A 19,474-nucleotide genomic window follows, 5' to 3' on the forward strand; every position below is an offset into this window, starting at 1 on the left:
CTCTCGTAATTGGATTTAAATCTAATTAAACACAAGTTGGTATAAGACATAATATTATAAAAGTAATAAATAATAATTCATAGGAATGAAATAAAAATAGTACGTGATTTTTGCGCATCGGAATCGCATAAAAATACACGGACTGTACGGAAACACAAATACACGCGTCGCGTATTTATTGGGCTTAAGCGTAAGTTTTTAAAATACTTCTCGTCGTTAATATAATATTACCGGATAATAAAGTACAGTTCGTCATAGTATGTTTGTATGAGGTTAATGTGAAAAATCAATTTGGTGATTTATTTTTTGTCTTATCCATTGTTGTTGTTGTTGTTGTTGTTGTAACCGTCGCTGCTGCTTTTGACCTTTTCTCAAATGACTTTGATTGATCTAAATATCTCGTGTGGGGTACGAAAAACGACACTATCACGCCATCATGATAGGTGTATGCATTTTGTACCAATACCAGATATCTACTCGTCATCGTATAATAGTACTATCTACTATCTACGCCATTTATTTTATCCTTCAAAGCTACATTATTTTTAAATTTTTCCTCCCAATCCCCGACGTAAGCAAGTACATTTTATATTAATATAAAAAAAAATAACCCAGGGATAGTTACGGAGAAGGATGTAAGTACCTAAAAGGAAAAATAATTTACCACTTGTGTGTGCAGGTGAGTGTGTCGTATCGTTTAAATATTTATTATAATATTATATTTTACTTCTTAAGGGAAGTTCACATTACATCGAGTCGCGTTTTTAATGATCGTGTGGCTTCATGGTTCGTGCCATGCGTTTTTTTTTATGTTTATACCAAAATGCAATACCAATGATATAAATATTGTACCTGATGATAACATTTTATCATTTTTTTTAGTTATCACTTTTCTGCACATAATGAATGTAACCATGCAGCCAAAAGTTGAATATATTCAACTATATGCGGGTTTAAGGTCCAGGTTTCAGAACCATATGTTACAACCGGCTTGATAAGTGTCTAATATATTTGGGACTTTAGGTTTTTTTGGAAATTAATCTGGATTTTAGTAGCTTTGTCAGGCCAAAATAGCATTTATTTCCAGCTTGTATTCTCGCTTTTATTTCAATGTCTGTTTCATTCTTCTGTGTTATTAGTGCGCCAAGGTATTTGAAATGTTGTACGTTTCTGAACTTCGACTTCCAGGTACTTATTGCGGTTATCTATTTGGTTGCGTCTTTGAACTAACATATTATAATATACAGTCTTCTTGGAGTTAATATCTAAGCCTATACGTTTTGCAGCGTTTATGAGTTTTTTGACTATTATTTGAGTTTATCTTTACTTTCTGCCATGCATACTATGTCATCCGCATAAGCTAAGATTTCCATGTTGTTTTCTCCTAATTTTACAACTTCCTCACTTAAGGTTGCTTCTCTTTCTACTTTTTCCAAAGCTATGTTGAATAAAATAGGTGACATAGCATCACCCTGCCTTAGTCCAGTTGTCACCTGTATTTTCTCCGATAAGGTGTGTCCTACTTTTACTTTAATGTCAGTGTGACCTGTGCTACATTCTATGAGGTTTATTAGCTTTCGTGGCATTCCGAACTCTTCTAAAGTCTTTCTTAGAGATACCAACAACCAGACTATTCTACAAAAACAATTTTATGATAGAAAAATGTTTTTGTCACGTCTGCGCTGAAAGTTTGGTTTTCGATATCGGTTGAAGCGTTGGAAAGCGTTCTTTTTCCGTCCAGTGGACGGGAAAGTGGGAATCCCTTATAGTGCTGGGTGGTAAAATGAAAATCCCAAAATGTGCTTGGCGCACATATCACGCGCGTATCCCCATCAAAATCAGACACTGAAATATATACCACGGTCCTTACAAAACATAAACACTTTTGGCTACATCATAATATATTCATATTATAACTTCCATGCGTGACGCTTAAAATAAATAAAACCAAATCGTTTCTTTCATGAAATATTGTTGTCGTATAGAATTATAGTCTATAGTTGTTGCATAGATCCTTGCATTACTTCTGCCGTGATCGATTAATGCAGAGGCGTGACCAAAAATAGTATATGTGGCTCGTGCGGGAAAGAAATTTCAGTCTTGGGTGAAATATGGCCCTCGCCCGTGACTGAAATAGCTCACTTCCCGCCCTTGCCACACAATATACTATTACGCGTTATGCAAGGAGGTTATAATATCAATGCGAGATGTAACCAAAAGTTTACGTTTTGTAAGGACCGTAGTATAGATTTTAGTGTCTGATTGTGCAGAGGGTACTCGTGATATGCACGCTCAGTACTTTTTGGGATTTCCACTTTACCATCCGCTGAACGGAAAAAGGTCGCTTTCCAACCCTTCAACCGTCATCGAAATTTAAACTTTCGGCGGAGGCGTGACAAAAAATTATTTTACACTACACGACATAGTGTACTGTAAACTCCTCTTAATTCTTTTGCATATTCATGTGCCTATACGATGTAATATCATATAATATAATATAATTATTATTCGTGTACGTTCGTTGTGTATATACGTTTGTGCATGCTTATGCGTATTCATCAATCATTCTCGTAACGATGATCGAAAATATAATAATATTTCAATAACTGACAGTTTAACGAGAATAAATCCATAACTTGTGATCAATACACGAACGTGGAATCTTTGCCAATTCTGATGCAGTTTGCGTTCCACAGCTGTAAGTGAAAAATAATAATAAATCATAAATTGTAATATGATAATGAATAACATCGTGGGTGGCATTCTGTTTACGAAAGAGTATAAATATAATTCTTCTTAGATTTCAATCAAGTTTTAAAAACTGAAATTATCGAGAAGGTGTATACGGCGTAGTATCAGTGGAGGATTTAGGGGTTGGGAGTTGAAGCACCCACTGATCCACATATTGAACTTTTATTTTTCTTATAAATTATATAGATATCATCGCAATTATCACGTAGAAATAAACTAATTAATATTGTAGACCACAAATGTAGACTACTTATTACCAAAAAATAAGTTAATATTTTGTTTTTACGATGAAGAATGAAGATGTTCCTGATAAGTAGGAGCTTTATTATTACCATAGGGGACGTAGTGGTCGAGCGGACTACGGCGTCGGTTCTGACGCGCACCGTCGCCGGTTCGAATCCCGGCCACAGGCGGCACGCTCTCTGGGAAGGCAACTGTTTAGACGGCGAGAGCACCATCCCCCCATCAGGCATGGCAGAAACTTGCGGGTGCCCAATTAGAAATTCTGCCAAATAGGTATCCGAACTAGACCTACTCCCGGTCATTATTATTACCATAGCGCCCATATACAAAAATCCTAGATCCACCACTGCGTAGTTTGTTGAAATAATTGTATAATAGCAATGCAAGACTTTGATGCATATTAATTTTGTAAGAAAATTACTATTATTACAGATAAAAATAGGTGTATAATAGACTTTGACATTATAAATTTCAATTTTTAAGTATAGCATTTCAGAATTAAAAGTATACATTTATACAATTTAAAATGATTACATAAATAATATTATATCACAGGTGAAAAAGTTTGAAATAACATAAATTTTGTTTATAAAATTACTAGAGAAAAATTGACCTAACCTAAGCGTGGATAATAATAATATTATAATCTAATTTAAAATATTAATATAATATAATACTTGGTACGTTAATTAAATCACGATCGCATGCTGCAGTATTAATTTAAACGTTGACGTATATTTTAAGTCTTTCCAAACGTCAAAATCAAAATTTTCCTTTTGATTTGTGTTTAATTCTACTGTCATCAAACAGCTACGCCATAAGATCAAAACAACTTTTACGGTATTCCGACTAATACTCACTTAAGTGTAGCCTAACCAGGTGAATGCGTCATGCGATATGAAAACGACTTAGGCGATCTCTTTTCACCGATTATGTATACCTACATATTATTTTCCACTGTTTCTTTAGAAAGTATTCTACACTTTTTATATTGTTAGTACATTTATTATTTTACAGACTAATAGAGTTTACCATATTTTTTAATTACCGGGTAGCGTAATAATTATGAATAATAATATTTAAATAATATATAAGATAGCTTTCTGTACAAATATGATAAATTAATTTAAGCAATAAACCTACGACTTTATCAAAAATTATATTATTCAGCTCAATAAACTAATGATTTACTACATTAAAATTTGGTAAACAAATAAAATATAATTTTCAATAAATTAATATTATAATAATATCTATATCTACATGGCTACATAAAATTAAGATGAAGTGTTAAAATTAATTTAATTTTCAATTTAAGCATTTCTGCGATTGACATTATATTTAATTTAATCTATTGAAACATTTGACACATTTTAATAGCTGTTATAATATACCTATGACAATCAATATTTAACAATAATTAAATATTGACAAACCTACACATTAAACCTTACATTTTGATTTAAAATGTAATTTATTTAATATAATAATAATTTCTATTGTGTATACACAAACTGGGTAACTTGAAAACATATTTTTTCCCTTCAATCTTATAGTATCTGTAAAATTATAAAGTAAATTATGTATCATACGATTATGCGGTTATAAGTTTAAATTTCGTAATAAAGACACAAAATAAGTATTGATTTTTATTAAGAACTCTATTTAATGTTTATAACGATTGTACCTACCTCATAAAATGATTTTAATAGCTAATTAAAACTTAAAAGTCAATCACATTACATTATTTTTCCAACTAAAATCATTTTATAATATTCCATTCGACCATTTAAAATGCATGTAAATATTCAGTAAATATGCTCAATCTTGCATTCTAGCCTAAATATTTTAAAACTGTCATTGTGTCTAGAAATAGTTAATTTAAGTAATGGTCAAATGTTCATACGGTTAATAATTTTATATTACAATAAAATAAGAAAAACCATTTTAAGAGATTTTATTATTTTATAATTTTGAACTGAATTAAATTTAATACATCCATTTCAGTGACCACAATGTAAAGGTACATTTGACACTTAGTACACAGAAGAACAACTTCCCCTGTTTTTTATTTTGTGTTACCCGCCGGTTACATAAAGAATCTAATGTCAATTTTGTTTTTACTTTTGACACCTATTATAGTACCAATTAGATCCAATATGCTACCAGCAAACGCCGTATCCCAAAGTTGGAGACTGTAGCAATTTTAATTCTCCTGAAGATGACGTCAAGCATATTAAAATACATCACTGCATAACCTATACATTCATCGCTCCACTCACGATATATTAAAATATAATATATATTTCACAAATGAATATGAATACATTATATTTAGTTATTCAAAATGAATAAACAAGTGATTATTATTGAGGAAATAAGGGAAATTATGAAAAACCAAATTCAAATAGAATTAAATTAAGTATTTATAATCGTGTTTATGTATTCATTGCAGATATTTATTGATTTTTGCAAGTATAATATGAGTTTTTCGTACCTGAAAATACATCCAGTCGGCAGTGTTGTGCAGTAGCTAGATAATGTTATCTAGATAAAATAAATAAATACACAGTATATTTTAATCTTATCTAGATAAATAAAACTATTATCTGATTAACTGCAGATAATTGGATACCTAATATTTGTATTAATTTCACTTGATTTTTTCCGCTTTTTTATAACTTTTAATACTTAGAACAACAAACTAATTAATATCAACAAAAATCGAATTTCTGATATTTTAATGAATATCTACCATATTATACACCCTTCTCTTATCATAACACGTTGATAATTTTCCATTTATATCCGTTACACAATACAGCCTGGATTTTACACAAGTGGAATAATTTTTTTTTTGTTCTAGACAACATGACAGGTATTGTTGTCGTATTTACACATTACAGCCGCCATGGCCCCCGGATGGTCGAACAAAACTTATCATAAAGATATACGTAAACATACATATATAGGTAATATGAATATATACACTCACTCCCACCACTATGGGAGTTTTGCGTATATCTTACTGTCCGCCTTCATCTCACTCTTATTTTTTTTTTTCAATCTCACCATTGTGTATTCCCGTCTCCATTCCTCGGTCACTCTATCTGCATCCGCAATTATATTTAACCAGAAAACATTTTGTTTCCGTGATCAACACAAGGAAACCTTCAACGTCGTATTGATTTAATTTTTTTCAAAACAAAATGACGGAACAATAATCCACTAGCTCTACAATTTATATGTTGAATATAATATGTATTCCCTAATTCCGTTAGATAACTTGTAGTATGGTAAAATATCTTTAGTTTTAATTTTTACATGGAAATTATCAAATCCAAGAAACTAGGTATTCAAAGTGGAGCTTGGTTATCCAAATACTTGAGGATTAGTTAGTTAATCATTTTTTACACTTCTACACAGTAATTTTTGTTTAATTATATTATATATTAAGTTGCATTATGATTATTTATCACCCCGGAATGTTTAAAAATGATCAGATTTTAATAAGATAAACGTACGCTGGTTTTTAAATACATATTATAGTATTATACAGTCGACTATAATATGTATCTAGAAGTTCAAGGGTGAGGAGGGGAATTCGAGTCAATATATATGTCTATATGTATAAAAAACCAATTTAGTGCTATGGTATTTTAAGGAGATTTTTCGTGTTCGAGATATATAGAATGTTGAGGTATAATAGGAGTTGACTTTAGTTTGTGCATGTGGCTTTTTATTTCTTGTTTGCAACTGATCTTAGATGTGCCATGCAAATAGACGTTGTCTTCAAAAGTCAGGACGGTGGCTAAAATGTTTTTCACGTGGTTATCGCACTTTATCGATAAATGTATAATATATCTTTATTTTATTCAAATTAGATTCGATCTTGATGTTTGATTTTTGTTTTATGAAATTCTAAAGCTCAGAAATAAAGTTAAAATCGCGTGAAAAGTTATCCAATTTGAAAAGCTGTGATGTAATCGGTTCCTACGCCAGAAGGTATCGAAACGTGTAATAATGTTCAATAATTATACCGTTAGGTACTATTGTGTTTCATGTATATACATTATCTGATAAGCTTTGAAACTTCACGTAAAACATTGACAATTAAACGTCACGAGCTCTTAAAGGCCTATTATAGCCGTAAAAACAATTATTTGTAAATATTAGTAGTTTTGATATATTAAATTGTACTTACAATATTATTAACCACAGCATAATTGTAATAGGTAAACAAATGCAATTATTTACCTACTATTGTTCATAAAATGTATAAAATATAAAATTACAAACATTAATAATTATTGTTGATGATATTATCCTATAATATTAAATAACAACTATTAAGAGTTAGGTATATTATTATAATATTTAACGGAGTGATTATGGCAGCTGTGATGACGTGCAACGTTGACTTCATGGGTGGTGCTAGGGGAGCATGTGGGGTGGGGGGGGTCTAAGCCTCCCAAATACACAAATAGCCCCCTCAAAACTCACACTATGTTCATTATGTTATAGCTACATGTAATATATTTAAGAATTGTTATAAAATATATTAATTCATATTCATTTAATATTGGCGGGGCTAGTTAGAAACGAATAAACCTAATTTGATTTTTTTTGAATTATTTTGATAATAATTATTCGCACTATGATAATATTATACTTATAAGTTATAACAAAATCGCACGTACTGATATTATACTATCACCATGGAACAATGCTATCACAGAACAGACGGTTATTAATTTATTATATATTTTACAAATTTCAATGAAGAAGGTTCGAAATTAACGAAATTTATTCAAGCCAATTAAACAAACTGTTTTAATATTATAAAAAAATATAGCTTAGACTTTAGCCCTTCCAAAAAGTGTATTAAGCTCCGCCCATGGTCGACTGTTCAAACTTTGAACATAGGTGGTTTTTACTCTCTAATCTGGCAACTTTGGAGGTAAATGACTGATATACCACGATATAGGAGTCCACCAGAGACTACAACTGTTCTCAATGTTTCTGTACTTTAAGGCTGTTGAAAGCGAACCATTTTTAAGGAGGTTGGATTTAGGCGATATTCTATATCCATCATGAGTTATGTGTGACTGATCATTAGTGTGCGTGAGTTCTCCGAACGCTTTATATAATTAAAGTTAAGCTACGGCTAAGATTCTTGGAAATCAGTAACGTAGACACGCGCAGCCAAAGTCACTACATTTTCCGATCAAAAAAGGTGCAACATAAAAGTCCCAAAAAGCGGAAGAAAAATTCACCCAGTTCAAAAAGCCCGAATTTTAATTTTGAAAACCTATTTGAATTCATTATTTTATTTTCTAGGTTATGTAAGAGATGGATTTTCAATGTTGTGTATTGTTTAATTAGTATAGCACCAAATTTTTTTTTTTCAAAATTCACCTACTTTCCTACTTTAGTGTTACTAAAAAAAAGAATCCTATTATTAGGATTATTTTTATTATATTTCCTACATAACTTAGAAAATAGAATAAAGAACTCAAATATGTTTTCAAATTAATTTCAGGCTTTTGGTACTGGGTGAATTTTTTTTCTGCTTATTGGTCTAAATGCGTGAAAAAAAAACGATACACTTTCAAAAACCTAAGGAGTATAGCCGTATAAGGTTCTGCTTGTTGAAAGTGCACAAAGTTAACGAGTAAACTTAAAAAAAAAATTTTAGGTACTATTGACCAACAATGAATCTTAATCAAAACACAAGGATTGGCAGACCGAACAGGCAGGTATATTAATACAACCTGATAATGTAATTTCAACTAATTTGTAAAATCGAATATTCATTAGCGTATTTGTGTATTACAATAATATAATATGTCAACAGTCTTAAAATGTGAGATAATATTGTATTACAAAATAATCGAGTTAAAAATCATTTGTACAAAAATAATAATTTTATTCTTCAAAAGATCTAAATTTATTTGAACAGGATTTGCATTCATTACTTTTCTTATAAATTTGGGTAGGCTTTATGTGTATAACTATATTATTATCTCAAAGTCTTACTTACATGTAGTATTTACCAATTATTAACAGAACACTTCCTATCTACGATCCTTTCATTCTCAAAGTATCTGGTGTAATTATCTCTATTAGATAACGATTTTCTACATTATTTACGATCATTGTGATCCTATAATTGTTGATTCCGGAACTATGTTCTGTTAATTTACACATCAACTGCAAAGAACTTATTCTACATTTCTAACGCTTGTGTAGTTCATTTCTAACGCTTGTGCAGTTCATTTCCAAGGTTGGAAATCCAATGTAATGCAATCAAATCTTATTCACTAGATTAATTTCTAATATATTGTGTACCTACTTATTATATATCACATAAGTTACTCTGATTTAATATAATATACTTAGATTAACCCCTTATCACACTCATTTTCATTCAATGTTTATTATTTTGGTAGGTACAACATAAACTCTTAAAATGCTGTTTTAAAACAATCAAGTCTTCAAAATTTCGTCTTCCTCAATACCTATATTTTATTGACTTGTAGAAATCGTTGATAAAAATTCCTAAATCCATTTTCATTTCACTGCTTTGGTGTTGTTGCTCGATTTAAAAATGTCCACCATCATAATACCAATACCATCGTTGTCTTTCTAACCGAACTTAAGCTGAATTCCTTTGTATGTGTAGTTTTCACTCTCCCACGCGTTAAATTTGGTCTCGTGTGTTGGCCTCAAACTATGTTTTTTTTCCGTTTGGTTACTACTAAACCCCACCGGAATACTTTTTTAAGTCACAAACTTTTTATTTTCATTTATCGTTCACTTTCTTAATTCTATTTTTCTCGTCTGACACTTCACTCGATCCATCTTGTATTGTATTCCAATAATGTTCTCTACCATTTGATATTTATTTAAAATATTATTTTTACTATAACCATACACACGACGTTTGTACCACTCGTAAGCTATTTTTCATTCACGACATTAATCAAGATAGAGAATATAAAATTTTATTTTTACCCATTCCTCGCTATTGTGCTATAATATCTTCACTTTAGTATATTACTTTGTGTATTAATTGTATATGTTTTTAATTAATTATTTTAAAATTAATAAGATCTTCTTATTTGAATTATTTGGAAACAAATAACTTCATAATATAATATTATTTTATATAATTATAAATATTAGTAAACTAAAGTTGTATGTAATATTTATATCACTATTTATACGATCGATTATTTATAAAAAGCATAGTAAATATTATTAATTATTTTCTATTTAAAATACACGAGATATTAATATAAGTATTATAATATATTATTATTTTTATCGTGTATACTGTGTAAATCAGTTATATTATTAATCTTTTGTAATATCATTTAAGTAACGTTTCGTAATAAATTATTAAAAAATCAAAAAATCAAGTAGGGACCTATATTTAAAAAAAATAAATGAATTTATGAATTTTTTCAAAATCTACTTTTTTCTATTAAATGTATGTTATTACAAATGTATAGGTTATGTATAATCTTGAATGATGATCAATTGTTTAATAGACTAACAAATTTAATTACATCCAAAACACTTTTCAAAAATATCACTAAGTATAATATTATAACTTTTTTTTTTTTATTGCAAGATACATTATTTCAGTACCAGTAGGTCGATCCACTTTATATGAATTTATGGTAAATAACCATCAAACCACACTTCAGTCAAGTGACTTAAAGAGTGTACAGTTATTTTTTTTACAAGGAGCAAAATGAATACATTTTATAATTTGTATCTATATTAATATACTAGTACACACTTCAATATTTTAACAATGTATAATATTATGCATATTTTGAAATATTATAATAAATCACTTAAAAAACGAGTTGACATAAGAATAAATTATTGCCAATGTATAATAATAAATATAAACCTATTAAAATAATTATGTAATTAAATATATAACGGATGCAAATTTTGATACACACAGTTTCAAAGTATATTAATATAAATAACTAACTAAAAATATAAACGATTAATGTTGCCGCCGCAACATAACAGAAATAAGATATCGGCCACGGGGGAACAGCTGGTCACACACACACACACAATCACCGCTGTAATCATTGTTTTATTTTTGTATATATTATTCAAACCGTGTCCAGTGAATTTATTATGTAATTGTACCTACAGTATTATTATACATAATTATTTTTATTATCACCGCGTTATCGCACTTCGCCCGAGCTGGCTCCGCGAATATTATTTAACACACGGCCGCCGCGATTTTTGTCTCGTACCGAACGTTCTCGCAGCAGTATCCACGCATGCATTTTTGTACCGCAATATTATAATATTTTTTATACTAAAACGGTAAAGTATTGTTATTTACAGATTTTTGTTGCAGGCTCGAATAGCCAAGTATTTAATTATAATCTTATTATTGTGCGCCATAAGGGCCATTTTATTATACATATTGTAATTCAATTTACTTTAAGTTCCGCGGCGCAAATTGCCATATTATTATAATATATTGAGTGTGCGCGAATCGCCGGCTATTTAATAGTAAATAGTATTGTATCGTGGGCGCGAATCGCCACGAATTATTATATAAAATTCTTGTTATATTATTATTATTATTATTATTATCATTACCCGGTGCGTATCGCCAGTGTTGTCTTTTTTTATACATTATTGTTTATAGCAGAAGTATGAGACCAGCTGGCCAGTCTGCGCTCCACAAATTGTGAGTTATTCTTATTACTATTATTATTTTTACTATTACCCATTTCGTATTATAATTATTATTTGTTGTACCAGAAGGGCCGCATAGTATTATTAATTTATCATTATTCTGATTTGTCATAAGGACTACATATTATTGTAATATTATTTAACGAATTTATATACCTACAGCTCACATAGCTGCACATAATATTAAACCTTAACTCTGTTGAGCCAGAAGGGCTAATTTATATAATTTATTCTGTTTTGGGTGAGAATGGCCATAATAGCATACATGTATCTCGTTCAGCCCATAAGGGCTGCGATTCATTATATTATATTTTTTTTACACCATTATTGTGTTGCTGTGATTTATTGCCTTATTTATTATTTGTTATTTATTATTATTATTGTATTATACAGCAACTCATTTATACCAGCAACTGTGTTACCATTTTTCCTTATTATTAATTATTATAAAACACACCCACATATATACACACTTAACACACAGATAATACACATAATTACTACACTACACGCATTACGTAGTTCGACAGTATTTGCCCGGCGATCCCGACCACTGCTGTTCGAACTATTACACCATTACACACCCAGCTAGTGCTCGCATATTTAAGACCTAGGTGTTAGTGGTGAGCGATTATAAGGTGTCCGGGGTGCGCGTATTATCGTCATAGGCTCCCGGCCCGTACATTTTGGTGACCTCGACGTGATTTATAATATTATTTTCTTAGATTACGGATATTGTTATATTAATTTCATTTTAGAATTAATTATTTCTTATTATCTTCCGTCGTATTGATATTATTGCTTACATTTTCATTTTGTGATTAATATCTGTCTACGTCAGTTGATAATAGTCCTGATTGATAATTTAAAATCAAGCTAATATTGCCATTTTAATTATTGTTATTTAATTATAATATTTAATCAATTTGTATCGCAATTGAAATTTCAACTCTTGACAAATCAATTTTACCTCGTTGTATCGGTCACATTCGACCTTGATTTGTGATCCTTCATTTGTGCCAATATTTCTTGTAAGGACTAAACGATGTACAGCGAAGAGGAAATAAAATTGTTAGCAGAGCTTAAGAAGGAAACGAGGTGTTGTCAAAGCAGCCCTCACACGTGCCCAAACCTTTGTTTCAAATTTCGTTATCGGTGAGCAAGCAGTCTCATTACTCGAGTTCAGGCAGGAGGAGCTGCCACAAATAAACAGGAAGTTTGATGATATTCAGTCTCAAATCGAATTGATTACTATTGAAGATACTGTAGAAGCTGAAACCGAGAGGAATAAGTTTGAAGAACTATATTTTATGATAAGATCACAGATGCAAGAAATTATCAAGGCAGATAAGGCATCAAACACTTCTGTTCACAATGCTTCGCACATTTTCAGCAGTTCAGGACATCGGAATCAGCTGCCACCCAATACCACTGCCATCGTTCGATGGAAACATACAAGAATGGTCTTCATTCTTCGATATTTTCCGTGTTATAGTACATGAAGGAAATGAATATTCAGATGCTCAGAAGTTTTATTATTTGCGTTCGTGTTTACAAGGGGCAAGCATTAGACTTGGTGCGTTCTATTCCTATCAACGACGGCAACTATTCGGTAGTTGTTGAAAGGCTTAAGCAACGATACGACAACCCTAGTCTTGTAATTCAGTCGCACATACGATCGCTTCTTGAATGTCCAAGAATTGAAGAACCATCAGCATCAGCGCTGCAAGAACTTTATTCGCATGTAAGCACTCATGCTGCCGCACTGAGCGCGCTTGACCAACCAATCGAACACTGGGATGCGTGGTTAATCACTATAGTTACAGGACGTCTTGACAGAAGCACCGGGCACGGATGGCAACTACATCTGAGAAACACTGATTTACCCAAGTACTCGGACCTCGAATCGTTTCTGGCTAGCCGGTGTGTGGCGTTAGAAGGTTCAGAAGCAGTAAGTTTAAATCAAGGGGGGATCTAAGGTTATTCCAAATAATTCGGGCACAAGGTATTCAAAACAAAATCAATTGAAGGAAGCTCAACTCACCCGATCAGTGAGTAATAAGAAGTTCGGAGCCCACTCAAGAGGTGCTCTTGTAGCAGCATCCGAAGTAAAAGAAAAATGCGCATACTGCACAAGCATGCACAGGTTGTATACATGTAGCAGTTTTAAGAACCTTTCAGTCGGAGATCGAATTAATTTTGTACGTGAAACTAAGCTATGTTTCAACTGTCTTCATCCAGCACATGCAGCTGACAAATGCAGATCAAGATATAATTGTTTTGTCTGCAAGGGGAAGCACAATACTTTACTTCATTATGAAAGAAAAGGGGAATCTTCGAAATCTGTGAGTGACGAGGACACGCCCTGAAGAAGGTGTAGCTTCGTCTTCGAACCAAACTGGCTCAAAAAAGGTATTACTAGTTCATCAAGGACATGGCCACGTATTCTTGTCAACAGCAGTAGTTCTAGTAAGGGACCATCAAGGCGTGCGTAGGAAATGCCATGCCATACTAGATAGTGGTTCGCAGGTTAACTTCATATCCAAGGGACTAGCAAAACAACTACAATTACCAGCTGCAAGGTCGTCGATTCCAGTTAGTGGCATAGGAGCAAACACACTCCAGTCTAGTACCTATGTTGATGTACATGTTGAATCCAGATTTGGTTCATCGAGTTTCAACTTATCTTGTCATACCTTACCTGTTATCATGTCACAACTACAACCTGTTCGTCCTCCAGTGGAAGGCTGGACAATTCCCAAGTGAGCTATTACCACAGCTAGCTGACCCTCATTTCTGTGATTCCAAACAAATCGATTTATTGATTGGAGGTGGTGCATTCTTTGACATATTGCAGCCAAGTCGTATACAGCTGGATGTGAAGATGCTATATCTGCAGGACAGCAAGTTGGGTTGGATAGTCACAGGTGAGTTGAGCCACACATGTCTGCTAAGTGTTGGCAGGTCGTTGGAAAAGGAATCTAAGGCAATTCTCGGCCACGAGGATGTTTTGTACGACAAACAATCAAAGGCAAAACCAGTGTTCTATCGAAGAAAACCATGCGCTCGAACATTTTCAGTCCACATTTAGACGAAATGAGGAAGGTCGTTTCGTGCTGCAATTACCCGTCAAAACAGACCTAACTAATTTAGGTCAGAGTGTCAACTCAGCTACATCTAGGTTTCTCAGTATGGAGAGAAAACTACAGCAAGATGCAGACTTGCGAATTGAGTACACGAAGTTCATGAAAGATTATCTGGAGATGGGCCATATGCAAGAAGTTGTGAAGGAATCGAATATTCCTAAGCGATCATGCTACTTACCACACCATGCAGTATTCAAGAGCTCAAGTTTAACAACTAAAATTCGAATCGTTTTTTGACGCCTCAGCGAGAACTTCTTCAGGGTTGTCACTCAACGACGTATTGATGCGAGGGCCCAAAGACGCAGGAGGACATATTCTCAATTCTTACGCGTTTTAGAAAATATCAATATGTGATTTCGTCTGACATTGAGAAGATGTTCCGACAAGTAGCTGTGGCAGAACAAGACTGGGATCTCCAACGGATTTTCTGGCGAAATAATCCTAGTGAAGCTTTGCGGACCTATCGATTGGTCACCGTAACTTATGGTACAAAACCAGCCTCGTTCATGACAACGCAGTGCTTGGTAACGTTGGCACAACAAGCGTACGAACATTTTCCCAGAGCTGCGGACGCGATAACGAAGGATTTTTATATGGATGATCTTATGACGGGAGGTGAAACCGAAGCTGAATGTATTCAATTGCACCAAGAGATAACGTCAATTCTAGCCTCAGCAAAATTACCTCTAAGAAAGTGGTGTTCGAATTCCTCTTACGTCTTGGGACATATTGGTAAAAATGTCAGGGACCCCTTATTCACCTTGGAATTAGGAGATGAAGAAATGGTCAAGTCTCTCGGCTTATGTTGGAACCCAGTACTTGATGAGTTCAGGTTCAATGTCATACCAACTCCAGCACGATCAAAATTGACCAAAAGAACACTGCTATCCGATTTGAACAAGGTGTTTGACCCCCATAGGTTTTATAGCCCCAATACTCGTAAAGGGAAAGATATTTTTACAGCAGGTATGGGCTTTGAAAATTGATTGGGATAGTCCCTTGTCTTCAGACATTCATGATCGGTGGATGTCATTCCATAAGGATTTAGAGAAACTGCAAAATATATCCATCCCAAGAAAGGTTCTACCAAAACCAAATGAATTCCAAATACACGGATTCTGTGATGCGTCGCAAGAAGCCTATGGGGCTTGCATATATGTACGATCGCACTGTTCTGAAAATACGTGGCAGGTTCGACTGCTGTGTGCTAGGAGTCGTGTAGCGCCAATAAAGGGTTCAACAATTCCTCGTCTTGAACTGAATGGTGCCTTGGTATTAGCACAATTACTCCAAAAGCTAACGGATGCTTGGGAAATTGATCGTCATAAGTGTCATTTGTGGACAGATTCCACTGTAGTTCTTAGTTGGTTAAATGCACAATCCAATCGATTAAAGGTGTACGTCAGCAATCGCGTTAATCAGATCTTAGAGCTTACAAATGCATCGCAATGGAATTATGTAAGAACAGATAAGAACCCTGCTGATATGATATCTCGAGGTACTAATGTAACGGAGATAAGTGCTTCTAAACTTTGGTGGAATGGACCTGATTGGTTAGGCATATCAGACGAGTTGTGGGAAAAGGTCCCAAGAAATATATTGAAGGAAGAAGAAATACCTGAGCAACGCACAATACAATTTGCATTAGTTGGAGTTCAATCTAATCAAGAGTTGGTCCAACATTACTCCTCCTGGTCACGACTGAAGAGAGCAACAGCTTGGTTAAAAAGATTTGTAGAATATTTGAGAACAAGAGGGGTACCAAGTGAAGTTTATTTGTCTGTAAGAGAACTGCAAGCGGCCGAAGTATGTATACTGAAACAAGTCCAAGCCGAATGTTTCCTTGATGAGTTACTTACGATCTCTGGAATCTCAAGGGGAGTTGAACCTAAAAAGTAAACTGAAGTCCCTACGTCCATTTATAAAGGAAGGACTAATCTTGGTTGGTGGACGTTTGAACAATTCTGGGTTGTCAATGTTACAAAGGCACCCGATCGTGTTGCCCGCAAATCATAAGGTGACTCGGTTAATATTTGAACAAATACATTTAGAGCAATTACATTGTGGGCCTCAAGCTTTGCTTGCTGAGGTGAGACGAAGGTACTGGCCGTTAAGAAGTCGAGTGATGGCTCGTTCCGTGGTATCACGTTGCGTGAAATGCACCCGAGCCAAACCAACATTTAATGCTCCCTTGATGGCTCCATTACCCAAGGAAAGGGTCCAAGTCGCACGACCGTTCGCTGTTACTGGGGTCGATTTTGCTGGACCAATCATCATAAGAAGCGGTATAAGGCGAGTGATAGGCGTGAAGGCCTGGATAGCCGTTTTCGTATGTTTTACCACAAGAGCAGTTCATTTGGAGATGGTGGAAGATCTATCGAGCCAAGCCTTCCTGGCATCGTTGCGTCGATTCACGGCGCGTAGAGGCTTATGTTCAACAATATTTAGCGATAACGGTACAAATTTCGTTGGAGCAAGAAGAGAGCTGTACATGCATGTAAAGGCTGCTCATCCACAGATAGCCCAGAGAGGTATTGAATGGAGATTAAACCCACCATCAGCACCACATTTCGGTGGCCTATGGGAGAGTGCGGTTAAAAGTGCAAAACACCATTTAACCCGTATGATGAGTGATGCCAAGCTAACTATTGGTGAATTATCAACACTATTGTGCCAGATAGAAGCTTGCCTTAACTCACGACCGCTGACCCCAATGAGCAGCGACCCATCTGACTTAGAGGTACTAACCCCAGCTCATTTCCTTGTAGGCAGTCCTATCTCGTTACCTTCTGAGGTCGACCTGAGACAGGAACCATTGAATAGTCTTAAAAGATGGAAGTATGTACAGGCGTTAATGCAACATTTTTGGCGAAGATGGTCTAGCGAATATTTACCTCAGTTACAAATTAGAGGAAAATGGAGTAGTAATAAAACTCCATTAAAAATTGGTGATATTGCTATTATAAGGGATGAAAACACACCACCCACAAAATGGAAACTGGGAAGAGTAGTTAACGTGCATCCTGGTAATGACGGGATCATAAGAGTAGTAACAATGCGCCTCGGATCCGGGGCAGAATTGAAGCGTCCGACAGTCAAACTATGCCGACTACCAACAGACAAGGACATAAATATAGATGCAGACGAAGAGGTAGTTGAAAAATAAATTTTCAACGCGGGGGAGAATGTTGCCGCCGCAACATAACAGAAATAAGATATCGGCCACGGGGGAACAGCTGGTCACACACACACACACAATCACCGCTGTAATCATTGTTTTATTTTTGTATATATTATTCAAACGTGTCCAGTGAATTATTATGTAATTGTACCTACAGTATTATTATACATAATTATTTTTATTATCACCGCGTTATCGCACTTCGCCGAGCTGGCTCCGCGAATATTATTTAACACGGCCGCCGCGATTTTTGTCTCGTACCGAACGTTCTCGCAGCAGTATCCACGCATGCATTTTTGTACCGCAATATTATAATATTTTTTATACTAAAACGGTAAAGTATTGTTATTTACAGATTTTTGTTGCAGGCTCGAATAGCCAAGTATTTAATTATAATCTTATTATTGTGCGCCATAAGGGCCATTTATTATACATATTGTAATTCAATTTACTTTAAGTTCCGCGGCGCAAATTGCCATATTATTATAATATATTGAGTGTGCGCGAATCGCCGGCTATTTAATAGTAAATAGTATTGTATCGTGGGCGCGAATCGCCACGAATTATTATATAAAATTCTTGTTATATTATTATTATTATTATTATTATTATCATTACCCGGTGCGTATCGCCAGTGTTGTCTTTTTTTATACATTATTGTTATAGCAGAAGTATGAGACCAGCTGGCCAGTCTGCGCTCCACAAATTGTGAGTTATTCTTATTACTATTATTATTTTTACTATTACCCATTTCGTATTATAATTATTATTTGTTGTACCAGAAGGGCCGCATAGTATTATTAATTTATCATTATTCTGATTTGTCATAAGGACTACATATTATTGTAATATTATTTAACGAATTTATATACCTACAGCTCACATAGCTGCACATAATATTAAACCTTAACTCTGTTGAGCCAGAAGGGCTAATTTATATAATTTATTCTGTTTTGGGTGAGAATGGCCATAATAGCATACATGTATCTCGTTTAGCCATAAGGGCTGCGATTCATTATATTATATTTTTTTACACCATTATTGTGTTGCTGTGATTTATTGCCTTATTTATTATTTGTTATTTATTATTATTATTGTATTATACAGCAACTCATTTATACCAGCAACTGTGTTACCATTTTTCCTTATTATTAATTATTATAAACACACCCACATATATACACACTTAACACACAGATAATACACATAATTACACTACACGCATTACGTAGTTCGACAGTATTTGCCCGGCGATCCCGACCACTGCTGTTCGAACTATTACACCATTACACACCCAGCTAGTGCTCGCATATTTAAGACCTAGGTGTTAGTGGTGAGCGATTATAAGGTGTCCGGGGTGCGCGTATTATCGTCATAGGCTCCCGGCCCGTACAATTAATATCAC

At 33.8% G+C, this 19,474-nt stretch overlaps 4 protein-coding genes across 5 annotated transcripts in view; all 4 read left to right on the plus strand.

Moving 5' to 3' along the window:
* LOC132948352 (cyclic nucleotide-gated cation channel alpha-3) overlaps window positions 1-19,474 on the plus strand; it is a 124,501-nt gene that overhangs the window by 21,167 nt on the left and 83,860 nt on the right. The gene's annotated exons all lie outside the window — the stretch shown is intronic.
* LOC132949137 (uncharacterized) lies at window positions 12,788-14,111 on the plus strand. Its single transcript, XM_061019915.1, has 4 exons — window positions 12,788-12,840; window positions 12,929-13,181; window positions 13,238-13,693; window positions 13,773-14,111. Exons 1-4 carry the CDS (start codon window positions 12,788-12,790, stop codon window positions 14,109-14,111), a joined length of 1,101 nt encoding a protein of 366 aa, XP_060875898.1.
* Window positions 14,390-15,125, plus strand: LOC132949139 (uncharacterized). Its single transcript, XM_061019916.1, has 2 exons — window positions 14,390-14,773; window positions 14,823-15,125. The coding sequence occupies exons 1-2, from the start codon at window positions 14,390-14,392 to the stop codon at window positions 15,123-15,125; spliced, it is 687 nt and encodes a 228-aa protein (XP_060875899.1).
* Window positions 15,263-18,054, plus strand: LOC132949140 (uncharacterized). The gene is made up of 3 exons (XM_061019917.1): window positions 15,263-15,790; window positions 15,855-16,694; window positions 16,816-18,054. The coding sequence occupies exons 1-3, from the start codon at window positions 15,263-15,265 to the stop codon at window positions 18,052-18,054; spliced, it is 2,607 nt and encodes an 868-aa protein (XP_060875900.1).

Source organism: Metopolophium dirhodum, chromosome 7, assembly GCF_019925205.1.
Source record: "Metopolophium dirhodum isolate CAU chromosome 7, ASM1992520v1, whole genome shotgun sequence".
Lineage (NCBI taxonomy): Eukaryota > Metazoa > Arthropoda > Insecta > Hemiptera > Aphididae > Metopolophium > Metopolophium dirhodum.

Coding starts and splice junctions, on each gene's coding strand:
- LOC132949139 (XM_061019916.1), top strand. CDS start 14,390: ATGTTGAATCCAGATTTGGTTCATCGAGTTTCAACTTATCTTGTCATA. Junction 14,774..14,822: donor TGTACGACAAACAATCAAAG/GCAAAACCAGTG, acceptor GAACATTTTCAG/TCCACATTTAGACGAAATGA.
- LOC132949137 (XM_061019915.1), top strand. CDS start 12,788: ATGTACAGCGAAGAGGAAATAAAATTGTTAGCAGAGCTTAAGAAGGAA. Junction 12,841..12,928: donor GAGCTTAAGAAGGAAACGAG/GTGTTGTCAAAG, acceptor ACTCGAGTTCAG/GCAGGAGGAGCTGCCACAAA. Junction 13,694..13,772: donor CGTTAGAAGGTTCAGAAGCA/GTAAGTTTAAAT, acceptor AATCAATTGAAG/GAAGCTCAACTCACCCGATC.
- LOC132949140 (XM_061019917.1), top strand. CDS start 15,263: ATGTTCCGACAAGTAGCTGTGGCAGAACAAGACTGGGATCTCCAACGG. Junction 15,791..15,854: donor TGCTATCCGATTTGAACAAG/GTGTTTGACCCC, acceptor TTTTTACAGCAG/GTATGGGCTTTGAAAATTGA. Junction 16,695..16,815: donor GAGAACTGCAAGCGGCCGAA/GTATGTATACTG, acceptor CCATTTATAAAG/GAAGGACTAATCTTGGTTGG.